Source organism: Mustelus asterias, chromosome 14 (genome assembly GCF_964213995.1).
Source record: "Mustelus asterias chromosome 14, sMusAst1.hap1.1, whole genome shotgun sequence".
Classification (NCBI taxonomy): Eukaryota; Metazoa; Chordata; class Chondrichthyes; order Carcharhiniformes; family Triakidae; genus Mustelus; species Mustelus asterias.
Genome location: NC_135814.1, coordinates 29,360,154 through 29,379,369, shown reverse-complemented (window position 1 = coordinate 29,379,369; position 19,216 = coordinate 29,360,154). Strand labels below are relative to the sequence as shown.

General features: G+C 45.3%; 1 protein-coding gene across 1 annotated transcript in view; it reads right to left on the bottom strand.

The window, feature by feature from the left end:
* The window catches only part of LOC144504129 (neurexophilin-2-like), a 28,891-nt gene extending 18,654 nt beyond the window's left edge, over positions 1-10,237 (bottom strand). The window contains exon 1 of the mRNA XM_078229304.1: positions 10,085-10,237. Within this exon, the coding sequence (XP_078085430.1) occupies positions 10,085-10,237 (153 nt within the window). The remainder of the gene's footprint in view (positions 1-10,084) is intronic.
* Positions 10,238-19,216: the final 8,979 nt, after the last annotated feature.

The window sequence follows — 19,216 nt, the reverse complement described above, 5'->3', positions numbered from 1 at the left end:
AGAGATAAGTGAGAGTGAGTGAATATTGTATTGTAGTCAAATTTTCACACTTTTTTTGCTGTTAAAAGCTAATTGGCAGTCCAATGACTCCATTCCCCCATGCTTTCCAAAATAAAAGTTAAAGCTGTGGTCTTTTGAGCTAGAGTTCCATTCTCGGAAATTTCCATCCAGTGGTAACATCAACTAGAATCGTAACATGTGCAAATCTCAATTGTTTGTTTTGCCAGTGCAAATACAAGTTGTTGCTTGTCCTTTTTGAACACTGTCTGCAAAATTGGACAGGGCCTGAATATAGGTGCAGGGTTCACAATATAGGATTATGCTGTGGTCTTGCTCCAATGCAGGTAGCATGCAAACTTTGTGCTGCCTTCCAAGTTAAATGGAAGGCGTGGTGGCACAATGGTTAACACTGCTGCCTCATAATGCGAGGGATCCGAGTTCTATTCCGGGCTTGGGTCACTGTCTGGAGTTTGTACATTCTCCCAATGTCTGTGTGAGTTTCCTCCGGGTGCTCCAGTTTCCTCCGACAGTCCAAAGATATGCAGGTTAGGTTGATTGGACATGCTAAATTGCCCCTTAGCATCAGGGGGACTAGCAGGGTAAATATGTGGGGGCACGGGGATAGGGCTTGGTTGAGATTGTTGTCAGCGCAGACTTGATGGCCAAATGGCCTCCTTCTGCACTGTAGGGATTCTATGATTCTATAAAACGATGACAGTGTGCCAGACAGCACTAAGCATGCTGTTGACTGGCTGCATGCATGACCAGAAGGTGAAAAATTATCATACCTGCATGGATAAAAGGCCACCTGTGCTGCATAAAGCCAGCCTGTGCCTCTTAAAGGCATCCATCTTAAAGGTCATTCATCTGCAGGGAGCTAGGAGGACCCCCAGTCAAACTTTGTAAAGGTAGTGGGACCAGATAGCCTGGGTGTTCAATGCTAGGAGTCCTGCCCCAAAGACATGGATGCAGTAGCCAAAAAAAATCACTGTCCTCGTTTGAGTGGTCAGATCAAACGCCAAATCCCACTAATGGCACCACCAGCCTTATATATAGCTCAATGACCACACCCCCATCATTCACCCACCAACAAGCAGGTCTCACACTTCACATTCATTGCTTCATTTCACCCTCACACACTTAGAACTGCTGCGCAAATCACATGTACATTGCACAGCTTGTACACACTGCCAACTATTCAACATGACAGGCCCACCTCTCCCTTGCAGAATAAGATGGCATATAACGGGCCGGAATCTAACCGGGACAGGTATGGCTGCATGTTTTTACTCTAATAGAGGAAACGGTGGTCACCTTCAGTGGTGCGTCCATGACTGAGGCAGTGGCCAGCAGCAGGACTGAATCCAACAAGAATGATGATATTCTCATACCTAATCCCACATCCCACTTCTCCCTCATCCCATCATTTCTTCTGATTTCCAAGCTGTGGAAGGTCTAAGCATGCACCTTTTGCTTTCCCTCTTCCGTTCACTATAACTCTATTCATGTGCCCTTCCCCCTTCACCCAGCAGCTGCAACCTGGCGAGGTAGTGGTGGAAGAGCAGGAAGGAAGCTATGAAGAGGAAGAATACCATCACTTTCTTTCACACTCGCAGTCACTAGCTTAGATAATGATACAATGGGCGGCGGGATTTTCCCGTCCCACCCGCCATGGGAATCGTAGCAGGCGGGATATGGACCATGCAAAGATCTGTTGGCCTTGAGCAGCATTTTCTGGTCTTGAGTGGAATGCAGCTGGAAATTCCCATCCTTTGGGCCCGATGTTACCAAAGATTTGCACCCGTTTTCGGGAACATTGGGTGCAGTTAACGTTGGGAGCAGCTAATCTGCCTTTGGAGCAGCCTTGGATCCTTTCTTTCATCTTGTTTACATCTGAACATTGCACAGAATTAGAGGAATTTCCTTTGGAAGATAATGTCAAAATTATAATCGCAGGAACTAAAAACCTGACAGTCAAGAATTTGGGAAAATATTTCAAAATATGGATGGGGGGATATATATTTTGAAATATTTTCCCAAATTTTTGACTGTCAGGTTTTTAGTTCCTGCGATTATAATTTTGACATTATCTTCCAAAGGGAATTCCTCTAATTCTGTGCAATGTTCAGGTGAAAACAAGATGAAAGAAAGGATCCAAGGCTGCTCCAGAGGCAGAGTAGCTGCACCCAACGTTGCCCATGCAAATCACATTCATAAGTAGGGGCACATCTGCCATGGAATGAGAGAGAAGAGTTGCCAATACAAACTTCTTTTCACTATGGTTGATTTCCCAGATTTAGTAATCTCCTTGAATCTTATTTCCAACCAAGTTCCACCACGGGGACAATTCTTCCAAGTTCACCACATGACTCTGAACATTTGAGCACCTGGCTCATGGCTACAGGGACATCAACAACCCAGTTACAGATCACAAATGTATTATACAGGTCACTAATTGCTCACTAGGACACTGTAGTTTAATTACCTTTCCCATAGATAATTAGGCAGCACAAAGAAGACGCTACATTATTTTCAGTTTGCAAGATTCTCCCAAGTCCATCCTCCTCCTCATCCTCCCCCCCCCCCCCCCTCTCTGCTCTCTCTGCTGTTTTTTCCTTTCACGCCTGGGCACGCTGCTTCAGATTTTTTTTCGAACTGCGCTTGCGCAGTTCAGAGCTCCGATCGCTTTGGTAGCGCTAAGCCCCGCCCACTGCGCAGATCGGACTGGAGCCGGCAAAAAGCGTATGGGCGCGCTGTAAAGACGATTCCGGCCTCGGATCTGCATTACGCCCGGATCCGGCCCTTAGACTCCAAATGGTAAAATCGGGTGTGTGCATTAGAGGATAGTTTAGATTTGGGATCTGCACGGGTGAGACACTGGGCACCTGTGGCCTGGAGCTAGGGAAAGGGGCAAGGGTACCATATGTACCAGCTCACTGGCGGATGAGGTCGCTCAAATGTTCTGCCGCACTGGATTCAGATGAGGACTTTTACTGGGATGGCCTACAGAAGAAGGCTGATGGATATACACAATGAAATATTGAATGCACTGACAGGTCTGGCAATAGACCTTTGGTCAATGTCAAGGAGACTGGCATTAATTTTGCAAAGGGTTTTGTACAGAGATTGGAGTCCACCCTCTCACCTTGTAGGTGGTGGCTGATGTGGGATTATAGGTTGACTGTTATGGCAATGAGATAGTGATGTGTATGATTATGCAACAGTAATATCAGCAGTCACGTGCTAGAGATTGAGAAGCAAAGATGGAATAGCCTGCACAGGAGAGAGATGTACTTACCTAGAAGCTTAGAATGTATCATCATGTAAATAAAGGAGTTTTTGAAGAAACATTTTGGAGAAACAGATCCAAGTCACTCATAAGTTGCGGGAAATTTACTCAAACCAGAACAGGCCATAGGTTACTTGAAGAGAGATCCAAATAGAATTCAAACTGGAAAGCAACTGACAAACCAGCTAACTCCATTATCACATTTTTGGACCAATCCGTAATGCCGCATCAGATAGCCAAACTCTTAACTTCCATTGTGGCACAAGGAGAAATGACTGAATGTCTAGGTGCTATAGTGGAAGCTCAGACTGAAGTCATGCATGTCAACTTGCCTACAAAAGCTTAGACTGCTTTCATGGAGGCTTGGATAGTTGCCATCATGTGCTGTTCAGACTAGTGTTCAACAAGACTTACAGGGTCTCACAGCAGTCCAGAAATTGTCCTCCAATTAGTTAACAGGGTTGCTGAGGAACCACCCTATGGGAGGTTAGCAGTGGTTCAATGGAACATATTGGGTGGGATTTTCCGGCCGTGCTCGCCCCAAAACTGGAAAATCCTGCTTGAGGTCAATGGACCTTTGCAGCTACTATTCCCATGACGGACAGGACAGGAAAATCCCCCCCATTGTCCTTCCTCAGGATGACAGGATTTGTACAGTATTTACAGTAAATGTAACCCCACTATTCCATAAAGGAGGAGGAGGGAGAATGGCGATCTACTGACCTGTTGGTTTGATGTCCATCATAGGGAAAGTGGTAGAATCTATTATTAAAGGATGCGATAACTGGACATCGGAAAACCAAATAAAATTGTTCAAAGTCAATATGGAGTTATGAAAGGAAAATCATGTTTGCCAAACTTGTAGGAGTTTTTCGACGATGTTAGTTGTAGCATAGACCAGGAAGAAGGAGCAAATGTGGTGTATTTGGATTGTCTGTAGGCTTTTGATAAGGTCCTACGTAGGAGTTTGGTAAATAAAATTAGAATGCACAGGATTGGGGGTAACTATGCTAACATGGATTGAGAATTGGTTAACAGACAGAAAGCATAGTAATAAATGTATCATTGTTAGAATACTTAAGTCACTTGTGGTTAAGGATAAGAGTAGTCCTCGGGTGAAAGTATTAAACTGCAGGAAGGCTAATTATGACAGTATTAACCAGGAACTGGGGAATATAGATTGGGGGTGGCTGTTTGAGGGCAAATCCATACCTGTCATGTGGGAATCTTTTAAAGGTTAGTTGATTGGAGTTCAGGACTAGGATGTTCTTGTGAAAATGAAGGATAAGGATGGCAAGATTCGGAAACCTTAGATGACAAGAGAAATTGTGAGCTTCGTCAAAAAGAAAAAGAAGGCAGATATAAGGTTTAGGAAATGAAGACAGACAAGCCCTCGAAGAATATAAAGAAAGCATGTTAGAACTTAAACAAGGAGTTAGGACCGCTAAAAGGGGCCATGAAATTCATCAATGATCCTCAGACAGCACCTTCCAAACCCACAACCACTTCCATCTAGGAGATGAGCAGCAGATAAATGGGAACACCACCAACTGCAAGTTCCCCCGCAAGTCACTGGCCTGACTTGGAAATATATCACCGTTCCTTCACAATTGCTGGGTTAAAATCCTGGAATTCCCTCCCTAACTACATTGTGGGTCAACCCACAGCACATGGACTGCAGCAATTCAAGAAGTCAGCTCACCACCACCTTTTCAAGGGCAGCTAGGGATGGGCAATAAATGCTGGCCAGCCGGCAATGCCCATGTCCCACAAATGATTTTAAAAAAACTGCCACAGAGTGAAGGCATTGGCCTGCATGTCCGCTGAATATGTCCAGCTGGGTGTTGAGGGAGTAGAGTTACTTCTGGTTGTGATGCTTGTGAAGAGTTGATATGTGGCACCTGCAAAGTGATGTGCATGCAGTCAATGGCACGAGAAAGCCCGCTAGCCTTTCAATGTTGCACATTCATTCCACCCACTTCTCTCCAGCAAGGAAGAATGAAATGTATTCAGATTTCTTGAAGTACGAGTCAAAGTGCAACAATGGACAGTGAACCGGAAGATGCTGCAAACATCCGTAGCTCCAGCCTGGAAGAAACAAGATGCATCAAAGTCCATGCCCAATGTCCCCTTCACAGGCACTGGCAAACCTCTGCTTGTGCTCTTCTGAGGATGTAGCTGTAGCTGCAAGTAGGTGGCAGATTCCAGTGAGGTCGTCCCGAGTGAAGCAGAGACATTTCACACAAAGGGCTCTTTTTTCCGGCCACATTTGGTGACAGGCTGGGAAGTAGGAAGTCTGGAAAACTGGCAGGGGGAGGTGTTGGTAGGAGAACCCAGCATTTTCCTGCTGCCATGGCCTGTTGCCAGCAGTGGGAAAATTTGTGGCTCAGTTACCAAAGACGGATAATTGAGCCAATTATGTAGCCAATCAAGAGCCACTTCCTACCTCTGCTGGCATTTTGCCATGCCGGGGGGACCCACTGGCTGATGAGCAGACCATGGGGACCACCCAGTAGGTTCTGGGTGGGAGCAGGTTCTGGGTGGGGAGCTCTCCATATTGAGCACTTCACAGCTCATGGAGATGCTCCACCAGAGAGCAACAGCCGCCACCGTGGTAACAGAGCAGCCAATGCTCCACTACACCTTTACTTGGGGTGGCGGCACTTGGAGGGGTGGTGGGGGGGAGGGTGATGTGTGGGGGGTGGCTATCATCCTTAGTTGGATGTCAATGCCAATAACAGCCTCTTAATTGACTGCCGCTTGGCAAAATGCTGCCCCGGTCTTTCTGCCGGTTGAAGTGCAGTTGGTTCCTACTTTTGGCCCCGGTGATGGATCTTGACCATCATTCATAAAATGCAGTGCACAGTTTCTCACTGAGATTGAGTGGTAGATTTGCTCCATGAATACTCTGGGTGGGATTTTCTGGCTGCGCTCGCCTCAAAGCTGGAAAATCCCGCCCGAGGTCAACGGATCTTTGCATGGTCCGTGTCCCGCTGTGACTCCTGAGGGGGCGGGGGGGGGGGGGGGGGGGGGGGGGGGCGGTGGAGGGGGAACAGGAAAATCCTGCCCCCTGGGTGGATATGTCTTCCTGTTGTGAGCTCTCTTTACCCCTCTTTCTCCTCTCTCTTCACTAGCTTGACTTGTTCTGTGTTGCCTGGATTTATTCACCTCATGCTGTAGTGCGAGGAGCTGCTACCGACTGAACTCAAACTTGGGAGGAAACTATGTAGAAACTTTAAGATTCGCACAAAGCTCTTCATTCTTGCCACGTCACTCCCTGGAGACTTCCGCAACTCTAGAAACCAGCAAACACTTCTATAATTGCAACAAGAAACCAATTCACAACTAACTTGAGCATGGTTGATGATGACTTTAAACAGTGTTGTTGGGGGAGGATCCTTCCTGCTGGTAAGGAGATGATTAACTATGCAAGATTTGGGGAGCAGATCACTGGACTCCAAAATGCCAGTGCTGGTGCCATACACACTGATGAACATGACAATCTGCCTACTGGGTCTGCTTCGGTGGACACTTCCTGCATACATGCTAAACCCTTCACCAAAATGGCATCTGGCCTGGCTTGCATCTGATGTATGTGTGATTCATGGAGGCCATTTTGGAGACAAAAAGGCTGCCATAGTGCAGAAGAGCTAGGAGATTAAGAAGCCGCATTATGCCTCCTGTGGATCTCAGATGCAGTCCAATATCAGAAATTGTGTAGTTTATATTGGTGACTCGCCACATAAACACAGTGGCTACAAGAGCAGGTCAGAGGCTGAAAATACCGCGGCAAGTAACTCACCTCCTGACTCCCCAAAGCCTATCCACCATCATACAAGGCACAAGTCAGGAGTGTGATGGAATACTCCTCACTTGCCTGGATGAATGCAGCTCAAGAAGCTTGACACCATCCTGGCACCACATCCACTCTCTCCACCACCAGCGTTCTTTAGCAGCAGTGTGTACTATCTCCAAGATGCACTGCAGCAATTCACCAAAGACCCTTATACAACACCTTCCAAACCACAACCACTTCCATCCAGAAGAACAGGGGCAACAGATAAATGGGAACATCACCACCTGCAAATTCCCCTCCAAGCCACTCACCATCCTGACTTGGAAATTAATCGCCGTTCCTTCGCTGTTGCTGGGTCAAAATCCTGGAATTCCCTCCCTAATGGCATTGTGTGTCAACCCACAACAAGTGGACTGCAGTGTTTCAAGAAAGCGGTTCGAGGACAACTAGGGATGGGCAATAAATCCTGGCCAGCCAGTGACGCCCATGTCCACGACTGAATTTAAAAAAATTGCACATTCTGTGACCAGCGTTTGAGGAGAAAAATTGATCTAGAGGCCCTTTAGACAACATTTGCTTTATACTGAAGTTAAATTTTAGCATGTGTTTCAAATGCATCAAACCCTTCACCCCCTCTGACCCACAACCAGAGGTACAAACAAAAGGCAGACAGCAACTATGACAGGACTCGGGCTCATATTTCCTTCCACAGTGCCCATGGAATAGACACACAGGGAACGTTAAGCAGAGGGAAATTGGTCCCATCATAAATATCTTGTGTTAATTGGATGCTGAGACTGCAGGCTAATCCATTTAATCAAAGCACAGAAGCTATTTACTATGCCTGTCTATATGCAAATTTCTATGTCTTGTGTGCACCTGATTGCCTCAAATTTAATATTCATAAAACATCAACAAATTGCAATTGAAAATCAGGAAGTGACCAGTCAGCAATAGCAAGGGGGAAATAAGATCACTAATCGGGAAGCAAAAAAAATTACAAATAGAAAAATTGAGCATTCTGTACCAGCTCTTAATATAACATGTTAACAATCCAAGAAAAAAACGCTTTACATATTTGCATGAAACACATCCTGGGTTCTCCACTAAGTTAAGGCTTTTGACCTGAAAATAAGGTTAGGGTTAGGGTTAGGGTCAGAAGCTACAGAAGGATATAGATAGGCTGGAAATTTGGGCAAAGAAATGGCAGATGGAGTTCAATCCTGATAAATGCGAAGTGATGCATTTTGGTAGAAATAATGTAGGGAGGAGCTATATGATAAATGGCAGAACCATAAAGGGTGTAGATACGCAGAGGGACCTGGGTGTGCAAGTCCACAGATCCTTGAAAGTGACGTCACAGGTGGAGAAGGTGGTGAAGAAGGCATATGGCATGCTTGCCTTTATAGGACGGGGCATAGAGTATAAAAGTTGGGGTCTGATGTTGCAGATGTATAGAACGTTGGTTTGGCCGCATCTGGAATACTGCGTCCAGTTCTGGTCGCCACACTACCAGAAGGACGTGGAGGCTTTGGAGAGAGTACAGAGGAGGTTTACCAGGATGTTACCTGGTATGGAGGGGCTTAGTTATGAGGAGAGATTGGGTAAACTGGGGTTGTTCTCCCTGGAAAGACGGAGGATGAGGGGAGACTTAATAGAGGTATATAAAATTATGAAAGGCATAGATAGGGTGAACGGTGGGAAGCTTTTCCCCAGGTCGGTGGTGACGTTCACGAGGGGTCATAGGTTCAAGGTGAAGGGGGGGAGGTTTAACACAGATATCAGACGGACATATTTTACGCAGAGGGTGGTGGGGGCCTGGAATGCGCTTCCAGGCAAGGTGGTGGAGGCGGACACACTGGGAACATTTAAGACTTATCTAGACAGCCATATGAACAGAGTGGGAATGGAGGGATACAAAAGAATGGTCTAGTTTGGACCAGGGAGTGGCGCGGGCTTGGAGGGCCGAAGGGCCTGTTCCTGTGCTGTATTGTTCTTTGTTCTTTGTTTGTAGCTTAATAAAATCATAAATGATTGCAAAGGGTGGCACAGTGGTTAGCACTGCTGCCTCACAGCGCCAGTGATCCGGGTTCAATTCCATCCTTGGGTCACTGTCTGTGTGGAGTTTGCACGTTTTCCCTGTGTCTGCACGGGCTTCTTCCGGGTGCTCCGGTTTCTTCCTACAGTCCAAAGATGTACGGGTTAGGCTGATTGGCCATGCTAAATTGTCTCTCAGTGTCAGGGGGATTAGCAGGGTAAACATGTGGGGTTACGCAGATAGGGCTTGGGTGGGATTGTTGTCGGCGCAGGCTCGATGGGCCAAATGGCCTCTTTCTGCACTGTAGGGATTCTAGGATCCTATAAAATGTTTGTAGCACTCTAGGCAGTACTGCTTTTAGAACTTCAAGTGGCAAACAACATTGTTATATTGGTGAACTCTTTGTGGAGCCCTCGAGTTTGTGAAGATCCCCAACACTATAGGCCAAGAGGATTCAAGGAGCAAACCAGAAGCAGCTTGAGTGCACCGGTCCATATAAATTTGTAGAACTTCTAATGATTTGGCTTGCCATCCGCAGAGCATGTCAGGAGTTTCTATGCACCATCTGTCGTGTGTAAAATTTGATATTTGACATCAGCCCACTCATCAATTTTCTCTGAAGTAGTTTTGAAAGCAAAGCAGTGTACGCTATAAGCTATCTTATGTCCCATAAGCATGGTTGACAAGTACAATAAGAGAATCAAACAATACAGCTGAAGGGAAAACTGATGGATGAGGAAAAGAGACTGAATAGGTTCGTATAAAATAGTGGCAAAATACTGCAGGTGCGAGAAATCTGAAACAGGAACAGGAAGTGCTGGAAAAACGCAGCAGGGCTGGCAGTATCTGTGGAGAGAGCAGCAGAGTTAACGCTTAGAGGCCAATATGATTCTTCTTCGGAAATGAGAAATAGAAATGGAAGAATAAATCAATTTTGTTCCTAATTTCACCCCTCCTTTACCGTCCCAAGGTCCGTGTCCGACATTTCCCTTCTCTTCCTTAGCTTCTCTGTTGCCATTTCTGGTGATAGACTGTTTATTCGTTGCATGCCCAGCGACACACACAGCAACCTCAACTCCACCTCTTCCTTGCTCTGCTTTTGTAAGAACTCCATTTCATCCTCCCGGTTTCTCTCTGTCACATCTGTTCTGATGATGCTCTCATTCACAGCGCTGCTTCCGACATGTCTTCCTTTTTCCTCTGCTGAGGATTTCTCCCTACTGTGGTTGACACTGCCCTCATCCGTGCCTAACCCATTTTCTGCACTCCTGCCCCATCCCTTTCCCCTTCCTCTTGGAACCACACTAGTGTTCCCCTTGCCCTCACTTCCCACTTCACCAACCTCTGTACTCTAAGGATTATCCTTCACTCTGTCCATCAGCTCCTGTATGATGTCACCATTAAACGCATCTTCCCTTCCCCTCCCAGGTCAGCATTCTGAAAGGGCTATTACCTCCACGACAGCCTGGTCCACGTCTCAATCACCCCCAACACCCCATTCACTTCCCATGCAATCTCCGGAAGTATAATAGCTGCCTCTTTACCTCCTCCCTCCTCACCCCAAGCATTCCTTCCTTCAGGTGAAGCGATGATTTACTTAGACTTCTTTCAAATCAGTCTGCTGTATTTACTCCACACAATGAGGTCCCCTCTACATTGGAGAGACAAAATACAGACTGGGTGCCCACTTTGTGGAAACACCTTGGCTCAGTCCACAAGTATGACTCTGCCACTACAGGTGCTTACCATTTCAACTCACAATCTTGCTCTCATGCTCACATTTCTGTCCTTGGCCTGCTGCAAGGTTACTGTAAAGCCCAACACAAACTGGCAGCAGAACATTATTCCATCTTCCATTAGGCACTTGACAAATTTCTGGATTCAACGGTGAGTTCAACAACTTCGGACCATGAACTCTGTCCTCCATTTTGATTTTTCTCCCTGAAGTGCCAGTCTATCTTCTTCTCAGGTTATTGCTCTCAGCCAATGCTGAGCTTTAATGTGCTATCAACACCTACTCTGGACCAATGCTTTGTCTTTAGTACTATCATTAACACTTCCTCTGCCTTGTGTTACATAACATCTTTGTCATTTAATCTCATCCCACCGGCTAACCTCAACTGATCTCTTCTGATCTCTTCTGCTCCACCAGCCCCTTCTCCCCTATTCAATGGCATAAAACCCATCACATTCCTGACTCTCTTCAGTCCTTAAGAAGAGCCATATTGGATTCCAAATATTGGGCAAAATCTTCTGGCTCTTCACACCGGCGGGATCTTCTGGCCCCACCGACGGCGCACCCCCGCCACGGGTTTCCTGGCATCTTGGGGTGGAATCAATGGCAAATCCCATTGATAGCGGCGGGACCAGAAGATCCCACCACCAGCCAAAGGCGTGCTGTCTCTCGCTCCTGGAAAACACGCCACCGGGAGGCCAGAGAATCTTGCCCATTAACTCTGCTTCTCTCTCCACAGATGCTGCCAGACTTGCCGAGGTTTTCCCAGCACTTAATGTTTTGACGTTGTGACCACTAGCAATAGCAAACTGCAGAGGTACTACACTATTATTCAAACTTTGAAGCAGGTTCTGCACAAAAGTTCTCAACTGACATTTATTTGAGCTACACTGATTACTGTTGCAGAGATGGATGATCAAGAAAGGCGGAAGCAAATGAGCTTTGTGCTTCAAATTTTATGTATTTTTAATGTATTTTTTGACCTTCATTATAAAAAGCCACATCCTGATCAGCTGGTCGGTTAACAGCTTCTATGCAAAGTATTTATACAAAATTGTGAATGAATAAATAAATATGTGGTAAGCATTTTTAAAATTACACTTCAGTAATAAAATTAATATGCGGTTTCTTTAAAGACAGGCAAAAACCATAGAATCCCTACAGCGCGGAAGGAGGCCATTCAGCCCATCAAGTCTGCACTGACTCTCCGAAAGAGCATCTTACCCAGGTCCACCCCCCACCCTATCCCCGTAACCCCCTGCATTTAACATTGCTAATTCACCTTACCTACAGTGGGAGGAAACTGGAGCATACGGAGGAAACCCACGCAGACATGGGGAAAACATGCAAATTCCACACAGTCACCTGAGGCCGGAATTGGACACAGGGTCCCTGGTGCTGTAAGGTAGCAGTGCTAACCACTGTGCCACCTTCTGAGTGAAGATGTTCCACAAAGTGGTCACTCAGTCTGCGTTTCGTCCCCATGATGGTGAGGAGCAGCATTGGGAGCAGCGAATTCAGTAGACCAAATTGAAGGTTAAATGCTGCTTCACCTGAAAGGAATGTTTGGGGCCTTGGACTGTGAGGAGGGAGGAGGTAAAGGCATAGATGTCGCATCTTCTGTGATTGAACGGGAAGGTGCCGTGGGAAGGGGATGAGGAGTTGGGAGCAATAGAAGAGTGGAAGAGGATCTTGTACTCATGATTTCTTTGTAAAATATCTCCTGAGCTCCCACATACCCCTGAGCTCCTATCTTGTTCCACCTGCTCCACCCCCTGTTAAGCAGTATAAAATTAATCACATTTCTCCCTTTTTTTCAGCTCTGAAGAAGAATCATACAGATTCAAAATGTTAATGTTTCTCTCTCCACAGGTGCTGCTAGACCTGCTGAGATTTTCCAGCACTTTCTGTTTTTATGTCAGATTTCCAGCATCCTCTGTATTTTGCTTTTATCACACGTGTGAAGTGCCTGTTTTACGTGCTCCAATTAACAATGGGCCTATTTTTAAACACCCGTAAGGAATGAATTTTCATGAGTTTCATTTCCGATTACAGGGGCTGTGATGTGTTTAGACAAGGAAGTAGAAATTTCTTTCTTTGGGAAAGATAATGGACAAACCCATTAACCTACTGTTCGACCTTGCTCCATTCCTATCACTGATACCTCCGTGTCTCCTCACATACCTCAAAGTTTTCCTCCTGCCTGTTGGGCTTCTATCCTGTCTCCTCATTTTCGGATGTGGCTGTCAGTCACCTCCCTGCTTAATGTGTGCTCAAAATCCTCCTGTTCAGCGTTACTCCACATTCTGTATTTGTTGCATTTATGGGACGAATTAAAAGCATGAAACATCACTGGGAGGGAGGCAAATCTAACCGAGTTTGATTCCCACTGAGACTGATATATTCTCACTGAATGCAATGGAATAATTTCTAAAGCATAAAGCAAGGTTAAGGTGGCCAAAGCAGGTAATGTGTTTTATCCTTGAGATTGGAGGAATGCAGAAGCACATTTTGCAAAAGAGTGGAGAAAGAGAGATGTGCAAGCGTATTAAGTGGAAGGAAGTAAGGATTCAGATTTGATTTAGTATTGTCACGTGTATTGGGATACAGTGAAAAGTGTTGTTTCCTGCACGCTATACAGACAAAGCATATCGTTCATAGATTACATAGGAGAGAAGGAAAGGAGAGGGTGCAGAATGTAGTGTTACAGTCATAGCTAGGCTGTAGAGAAAGATCAACTTAAAAGTCTGATGGCAGCAGGGAAGAAACAGTTCTTGAGTTGGTTGCTATGTGATCTCAGACTTTTATATCTTTTCCCAGCGGAAGAAGGTGGAAGAGAGTATGTCCTAAGTGCGTGCAGTCCTTGATTATGCTGTCTGCTTTTCCGAGACAGCAGGAGGTCTAGACAGAGTCAACGGATGGGAGGCTGGTTTGAGTGATGGACTGGGCTAAGTTTACAACCCTTGGTAGTTTCTTGTGGTCTTGGTCAGAGCAGGAGACATCCCAAGCTGTGATACATCTGGAAAGGATCCTTTCTGTGGTGCATCTGTAAAAATTGGTGAGAGTCGTAGTGGACATGCCAAATTTCCTTAGCCTCTTGAGAAAGTAGAGGTGTTGGTGGGCTTTCCTAATTATAGCATCAGCATGGAGGGACCAGGACAGGTTGTTGGTGCCAAGTCATGAGAGTTGATAGGAAGCCAGAGCACTATACAGCAGAGATGGTACTTGAAACCAAACCAGTAGTGGAGTTGAGATAGACTGGAAGCAGAGATTTGGTGAAATGGTTGAGTCAGACTCAGGGGACTCACCCGCTGCATTGTGAATTAGAAGAACTCCCATTGGGTATGCCCAGTGGACACAAAAATAACAATTTTTCATAGGTTCATAGCTCCTTGAAAGTGGAGTCACAGATGGACAGAGTGGTGAAGAAAGCATTCAACATGCTTGGTTTCATTGGTCAGAACATTGAACACAGGAGTTGGAATGTCTTGTTGAAGTTGTACAAGACATTGGTAAGGCCACACTTGGAATACTGTGTACAGTTCTGGTCATCCTATTATAGAAAGGCTATTATTAAACTAGAAAGAGTGCAGAAAAGATTTACTAGGATGCTGCCGGGACTTGATGGTTTGAGTTATGAGAGGCTGGATAGACTGGGACTTTTTTCTCTGGAGTGTAGGAGGCTGAGGGGTGATCTTATCGAGGTCTATAAAATAATGAGGGGCATAGATCAGCTAGATAATCAATATCTTTTCCCAAAGGCAGGGGAGTCTAAAACTAGAGGGCATAGGTTTAAGGTGAGAGAGGAGCGATACAAAAGTGTCCAGAGGGGAAATTTTTTCACACAGAGGGTGGTGAGTGTCTGGAACAAGCTGCCAGGGGTAGCTTTCGTCTTTTAAAAAGCATTTAGAAAGTTATATGGGTAAGATGGCTAAAGAGGGATATAGGCCAAATGCAGGCAATTGGGATTAGCTTAGGGGTTTTTAAAAAAGGGCAGCACGGCCAAGTTGGGCCAAAGGGCCTGTTTCCATGCTGTAAACCTCTATGACTCTATGACTCTAATTTCACACGCATCCCTTAATACCAAATCCTAGTTATATTTAACGTTGCATAACTCAATGTATGTAACATGATTAACCAAGGTTTGTGCCCAGTAATCAGTAAATAATGCAGCAGCATGAGAACATAAGAAATAGGAGCAGGAGACCATACTGACCAGCGAACCTTTGCTACCATTCAACATGATCATAGCTGATCTTGGGCTTTGACTCCATTTTCCCATCCACTCTCTTTTATTCCGTGAGAGATCAATCTGTGTATCCCAGCCGTAAATATATTCAATGATGTTTAAGGTTTATTTATTAGTGTTACAAATAGGCTTACATTAACACTGCAATAAAGTTACGGTGAAAATCCCCTGGTTGCCACACTCTGGCGCCTGTTGGGGTACACTGAGGGAGAATTTAGCATGGCCAATGCACTTAAGCAGCACGTCTTTTGGACTGAAGGAGCAATAATAGTCTCACAACACCATGTTAAAGTCCAACAGGTTTATTTGGTAGCACGAGCTTTCGGAGCATTGCCCCTTCATCAGGTGAGTGAAGAGTTCGGTTCAAGGGCATATATGGACACAAACTCAATTACAAGATAATGGTTGGAATGCGAGTCTTAACAGGTAATCAAGTCTTTACAGATGCAGACAATGTGAGTGGAGAGAGGGTTAAGCACAGGTTAAAGAGATGTGTATTGTCTCCAGCCAGGACAGTTAGTGAGATTTTGCAAGCCCAGGCAAGTCGTAGGGGTTACAGATAGTGTGACATGAACCCAAGATCTTGGTTGAGGCCGTCCCCATGTGTGCGGAACTTGGCTATCAGTTTCTGCTCAGCGATTCTGCGTTGTCGTGTGTCATGAAGGCGGCCTTGGAGAACACTTACCCGGTTATATGCCGCCCCAGTGGATGTAGCATCCACAACATTCTATGTAAAGAATTCCAATAATTCACCACTCTTTGAATGAAGACATTTCTCCTCATCTCAGCCTTAAATGATTTGCCCCTCTTTCTGCGATTGTAATCCCACAATTGGTAGAAACAATCTCTCAGTGTCCAGCAATATCTTGTTTTTATAAATAAAGCTCTTGGGGCTAAAGGAATCAAGACGTATGGGGGCGGGGGGAGGTGGGGGGGGGGGGGGGGGGGAGGGAGGCAAGGTGGGATCAGAATTTGATGATCAGCCATGATCAAAATGAATGGTGGAGCAGGCTTGAAGGGTCAAATGGCCTACTCCTGCCTTTATTTTCTATGTTTCCATTTTACCCTATTCAGCCCCTTTGGGGGTTTTTGGTTTCAACGAGATTTCCTCTCATTCTTCTAAACTCCAATGAATACAAGCCCAATTTGCTGAGTTTCTCTTCATGGGAAACTCCCTCATCCATTAGTGAACTTTCGCTGTACTGCCTTCAATGCAAATATATCCTTTCTTTAAAGTGGAGGTTAAAACTACACACTGTTCCAGATGTGGTCTCACCAAGAGCCTGTCCAACCACAGCTAAACTTTTTTATCCTTGCACTCCAGTCCCCTTGCAATAAAAGCCAACCTGCCATTTGCCTTCCTGATTGCTTGCTGCAGCTGCATGCTAACTTTCTGCATTCCTTGTATAAGCATTACCCAAGTCTCTTTGAAAATTAACATTTACAAGTTTTGCACTTTTAAAAAATATTCTGTTTTCTTTATTCTTCAGATCAAAGTGAATAAGTTTACACTTCCCTACATTATACTCCACCTGCCATCTCAATATCCGCTCGCTTAATCTGCCCATATCTCTTTGCAGCCTCTCTGGCTGGAATTCCCCAGCATTCACACATCGTGCCAATGTAGTTTTCTGCTCGCCTTCTTGGTGTTACATTTGCCAATCTAGTAAGGGACTACCTGAATCTAAGGAATTTTGGAAAATCATGGCTAATGTATCCACAAGCTCCGCAGCTATCTCTTTTCGGTCCCATAGGTGGAGGCCATGACATCCCAAGGATTTGTCTTATTTTAATCCTCTACGTATTGCAAGTACTTTATCTCTGCTGATATTGATTTCCTGAATTTTCTCACTCTCTTCAGCCTAGGTTATCGTCTATTTCCGATACAGACCATTCAGTCTAGAAATGTTTATAAGCCAGCCTATTGTGAAAAAACTGAATGAGTATATTCACCCATTTAACAAATTGTTGAGCACCTTGTTTACAGAGAAAGCGAATGTTTCTCAAATAAAGGCAACTACATTTTTTTATAAAGCAACAGTGATAACACTTCGAAAGCACTTAACTGTAAAGTGCTCAAGGGACATCCTGCAGTTGTGAATACCGACTAGGTAACCCTAAGTCTTGTTTCACACCCTCCCTCATTTTACATCTGGGGGCACTCCTTTTCTTGGTCTGTGAGAACTGCACTTTATTATTTCTTTGATAAGCTTAAACAATTATTGATTACCATCAGTAGAAATTCTGTTTCTCTCTCTCCACAGATGCTGCCTTGCCTGCTGAGTGTTTCCAGCATTTTCTGTTTTTATTTAAGATATCCAGAGCTCCATTTTCAATCGATGGTGTGTGTGAGGTTAAGTGCAGGCAATGTTTAAAAATAGCTCTCTTGGAAGGCATGTCAGCCTCCTGGTGTCCCCGTGATGTACTGAATTTTTTTAAGGGAGTGCAGTGTAGAGAGAGCTGGCAACCCGCATGCCTCCAATAAAGGTGTTAATGGGCTGGAGGGGAACAGAATCAAATTTTCAGAAGTAACAATGGGAAAAGCAAATTTTATGGGCATGGTGGCACAATGGTTAGCACTGCTGTCTCACAGCACCTGGGACCAGGTTCAACTCCAGCCTCAGGTGACTGTCTGTATGGAGTTTGCACATTCTCCCCGTGTCTGCGTGGCTTTCCTCCGGGTGCTCCAGTTTCCTCCCACAGTCCAAAGATGTGCCGGTTTCGGGGAGTTCGGAAGTGAGCCACAGTATTTGTATGGCTTGTCAGTTCAGTTTCTAGTCAATGGTCACCCCCAGGATGTTGGTAGTAGCGGATTCAGTGATGGTAAGCCATTAAATACCAGTGGGCAATGGTTAGATTCTCTCTTGTTGGAGACTGTCATTGTCTGGCACTTGTGTGACGTAGAACGTACAGGGTAAATGGTAGGACTCTGAAGAGTGCAGTTGAACAGAGGGATCTGGGAATACAGGTACAGAATTCCCTAAAAGTGATGTCACAGGTGGATAGGGTCGTAAAGAGTGCCTTTGGTACATTGGCCTTTATAAATCGGAGTACAGTTTTGGTCACCTAGTTACAGGAAGGATGTAAATAAGGTTGAAAGAGTGCAGAGAAGGTTCACAAGGATGTTGCCGGGACTTGAGAAGCTGAGTTACAGAGAGAGATTGAATAGGTTGGGACTTTATTCCCTGGAGCGTAGAAGATTGAGGGGAGATTTGATAGAGGTGTATAAGATTTTGATGGGTATAGTTAGAGTGAATGCAAACAGGCTTTTTCTGCTGAGGCTAGGGGAGAAAAAAGCCAGAGGGCATGGGTTAAGGGTGAAAGGAGAAAAGTTTAAAGGGAATATTAGGGGGGGCTTCTTCACGCAGAGAGTGGTGGGAGTGTGGAATGAGCTGCTGGATAAAGTGGTAAATGCGGGGTCACTTTTAACATTTAAGAAAAACTTGGATGGGTTCATGGATGAGAGGGGTGTGGAGGGATATGGTCTAAATGCAGGTCAGTGGTTCGGCACAGACAAGAAGGGCCAAAAGGCCTGTTTCTGAGCTGTAATTTTCTATGGTTTCTATGAATGTTACTTACCAACAGGTTCTAAGTCCTTTAGATGTGGGTAAGCAGGATATAGAATCATAGAAACCCTATAGTACAGAAAGAGGCCATTTGGCCCATCGAGTCTGCACCGACCACAATCCCACCCAGGCCCTACCCCCATATCCCTATATATTTACCTACTAATCCCTCTAACCTACACATCTCAGGACACTAAGGGCAATTTTTAGCATGACCAATCAACCTAAGCCGCACATCTTTGGACTGTGGGAGGAAACCGGAGCACCCGGAGGAAACCCACACAGACACGAGGAGAATGTGCAAACTCTACACAGACAGTGACCCAAGCCGGGAATCGAACCCAGGTCCCTGGAGCTGTGAAGCAGCAGTGCTAACCACTGTGCTATCGTGCCGCCCTTTGTTTCCTTTGTAGACAGAATGCTCACTTCATATCAGGTAAATAAAAACCTGCCTGTGATTGCTCAATAGTTTGGTTTGGAAACTTGTAAGCATGAAATGAATTTCTGCTCATGTCCAAGACCAAATGCATAAACAAATTAATG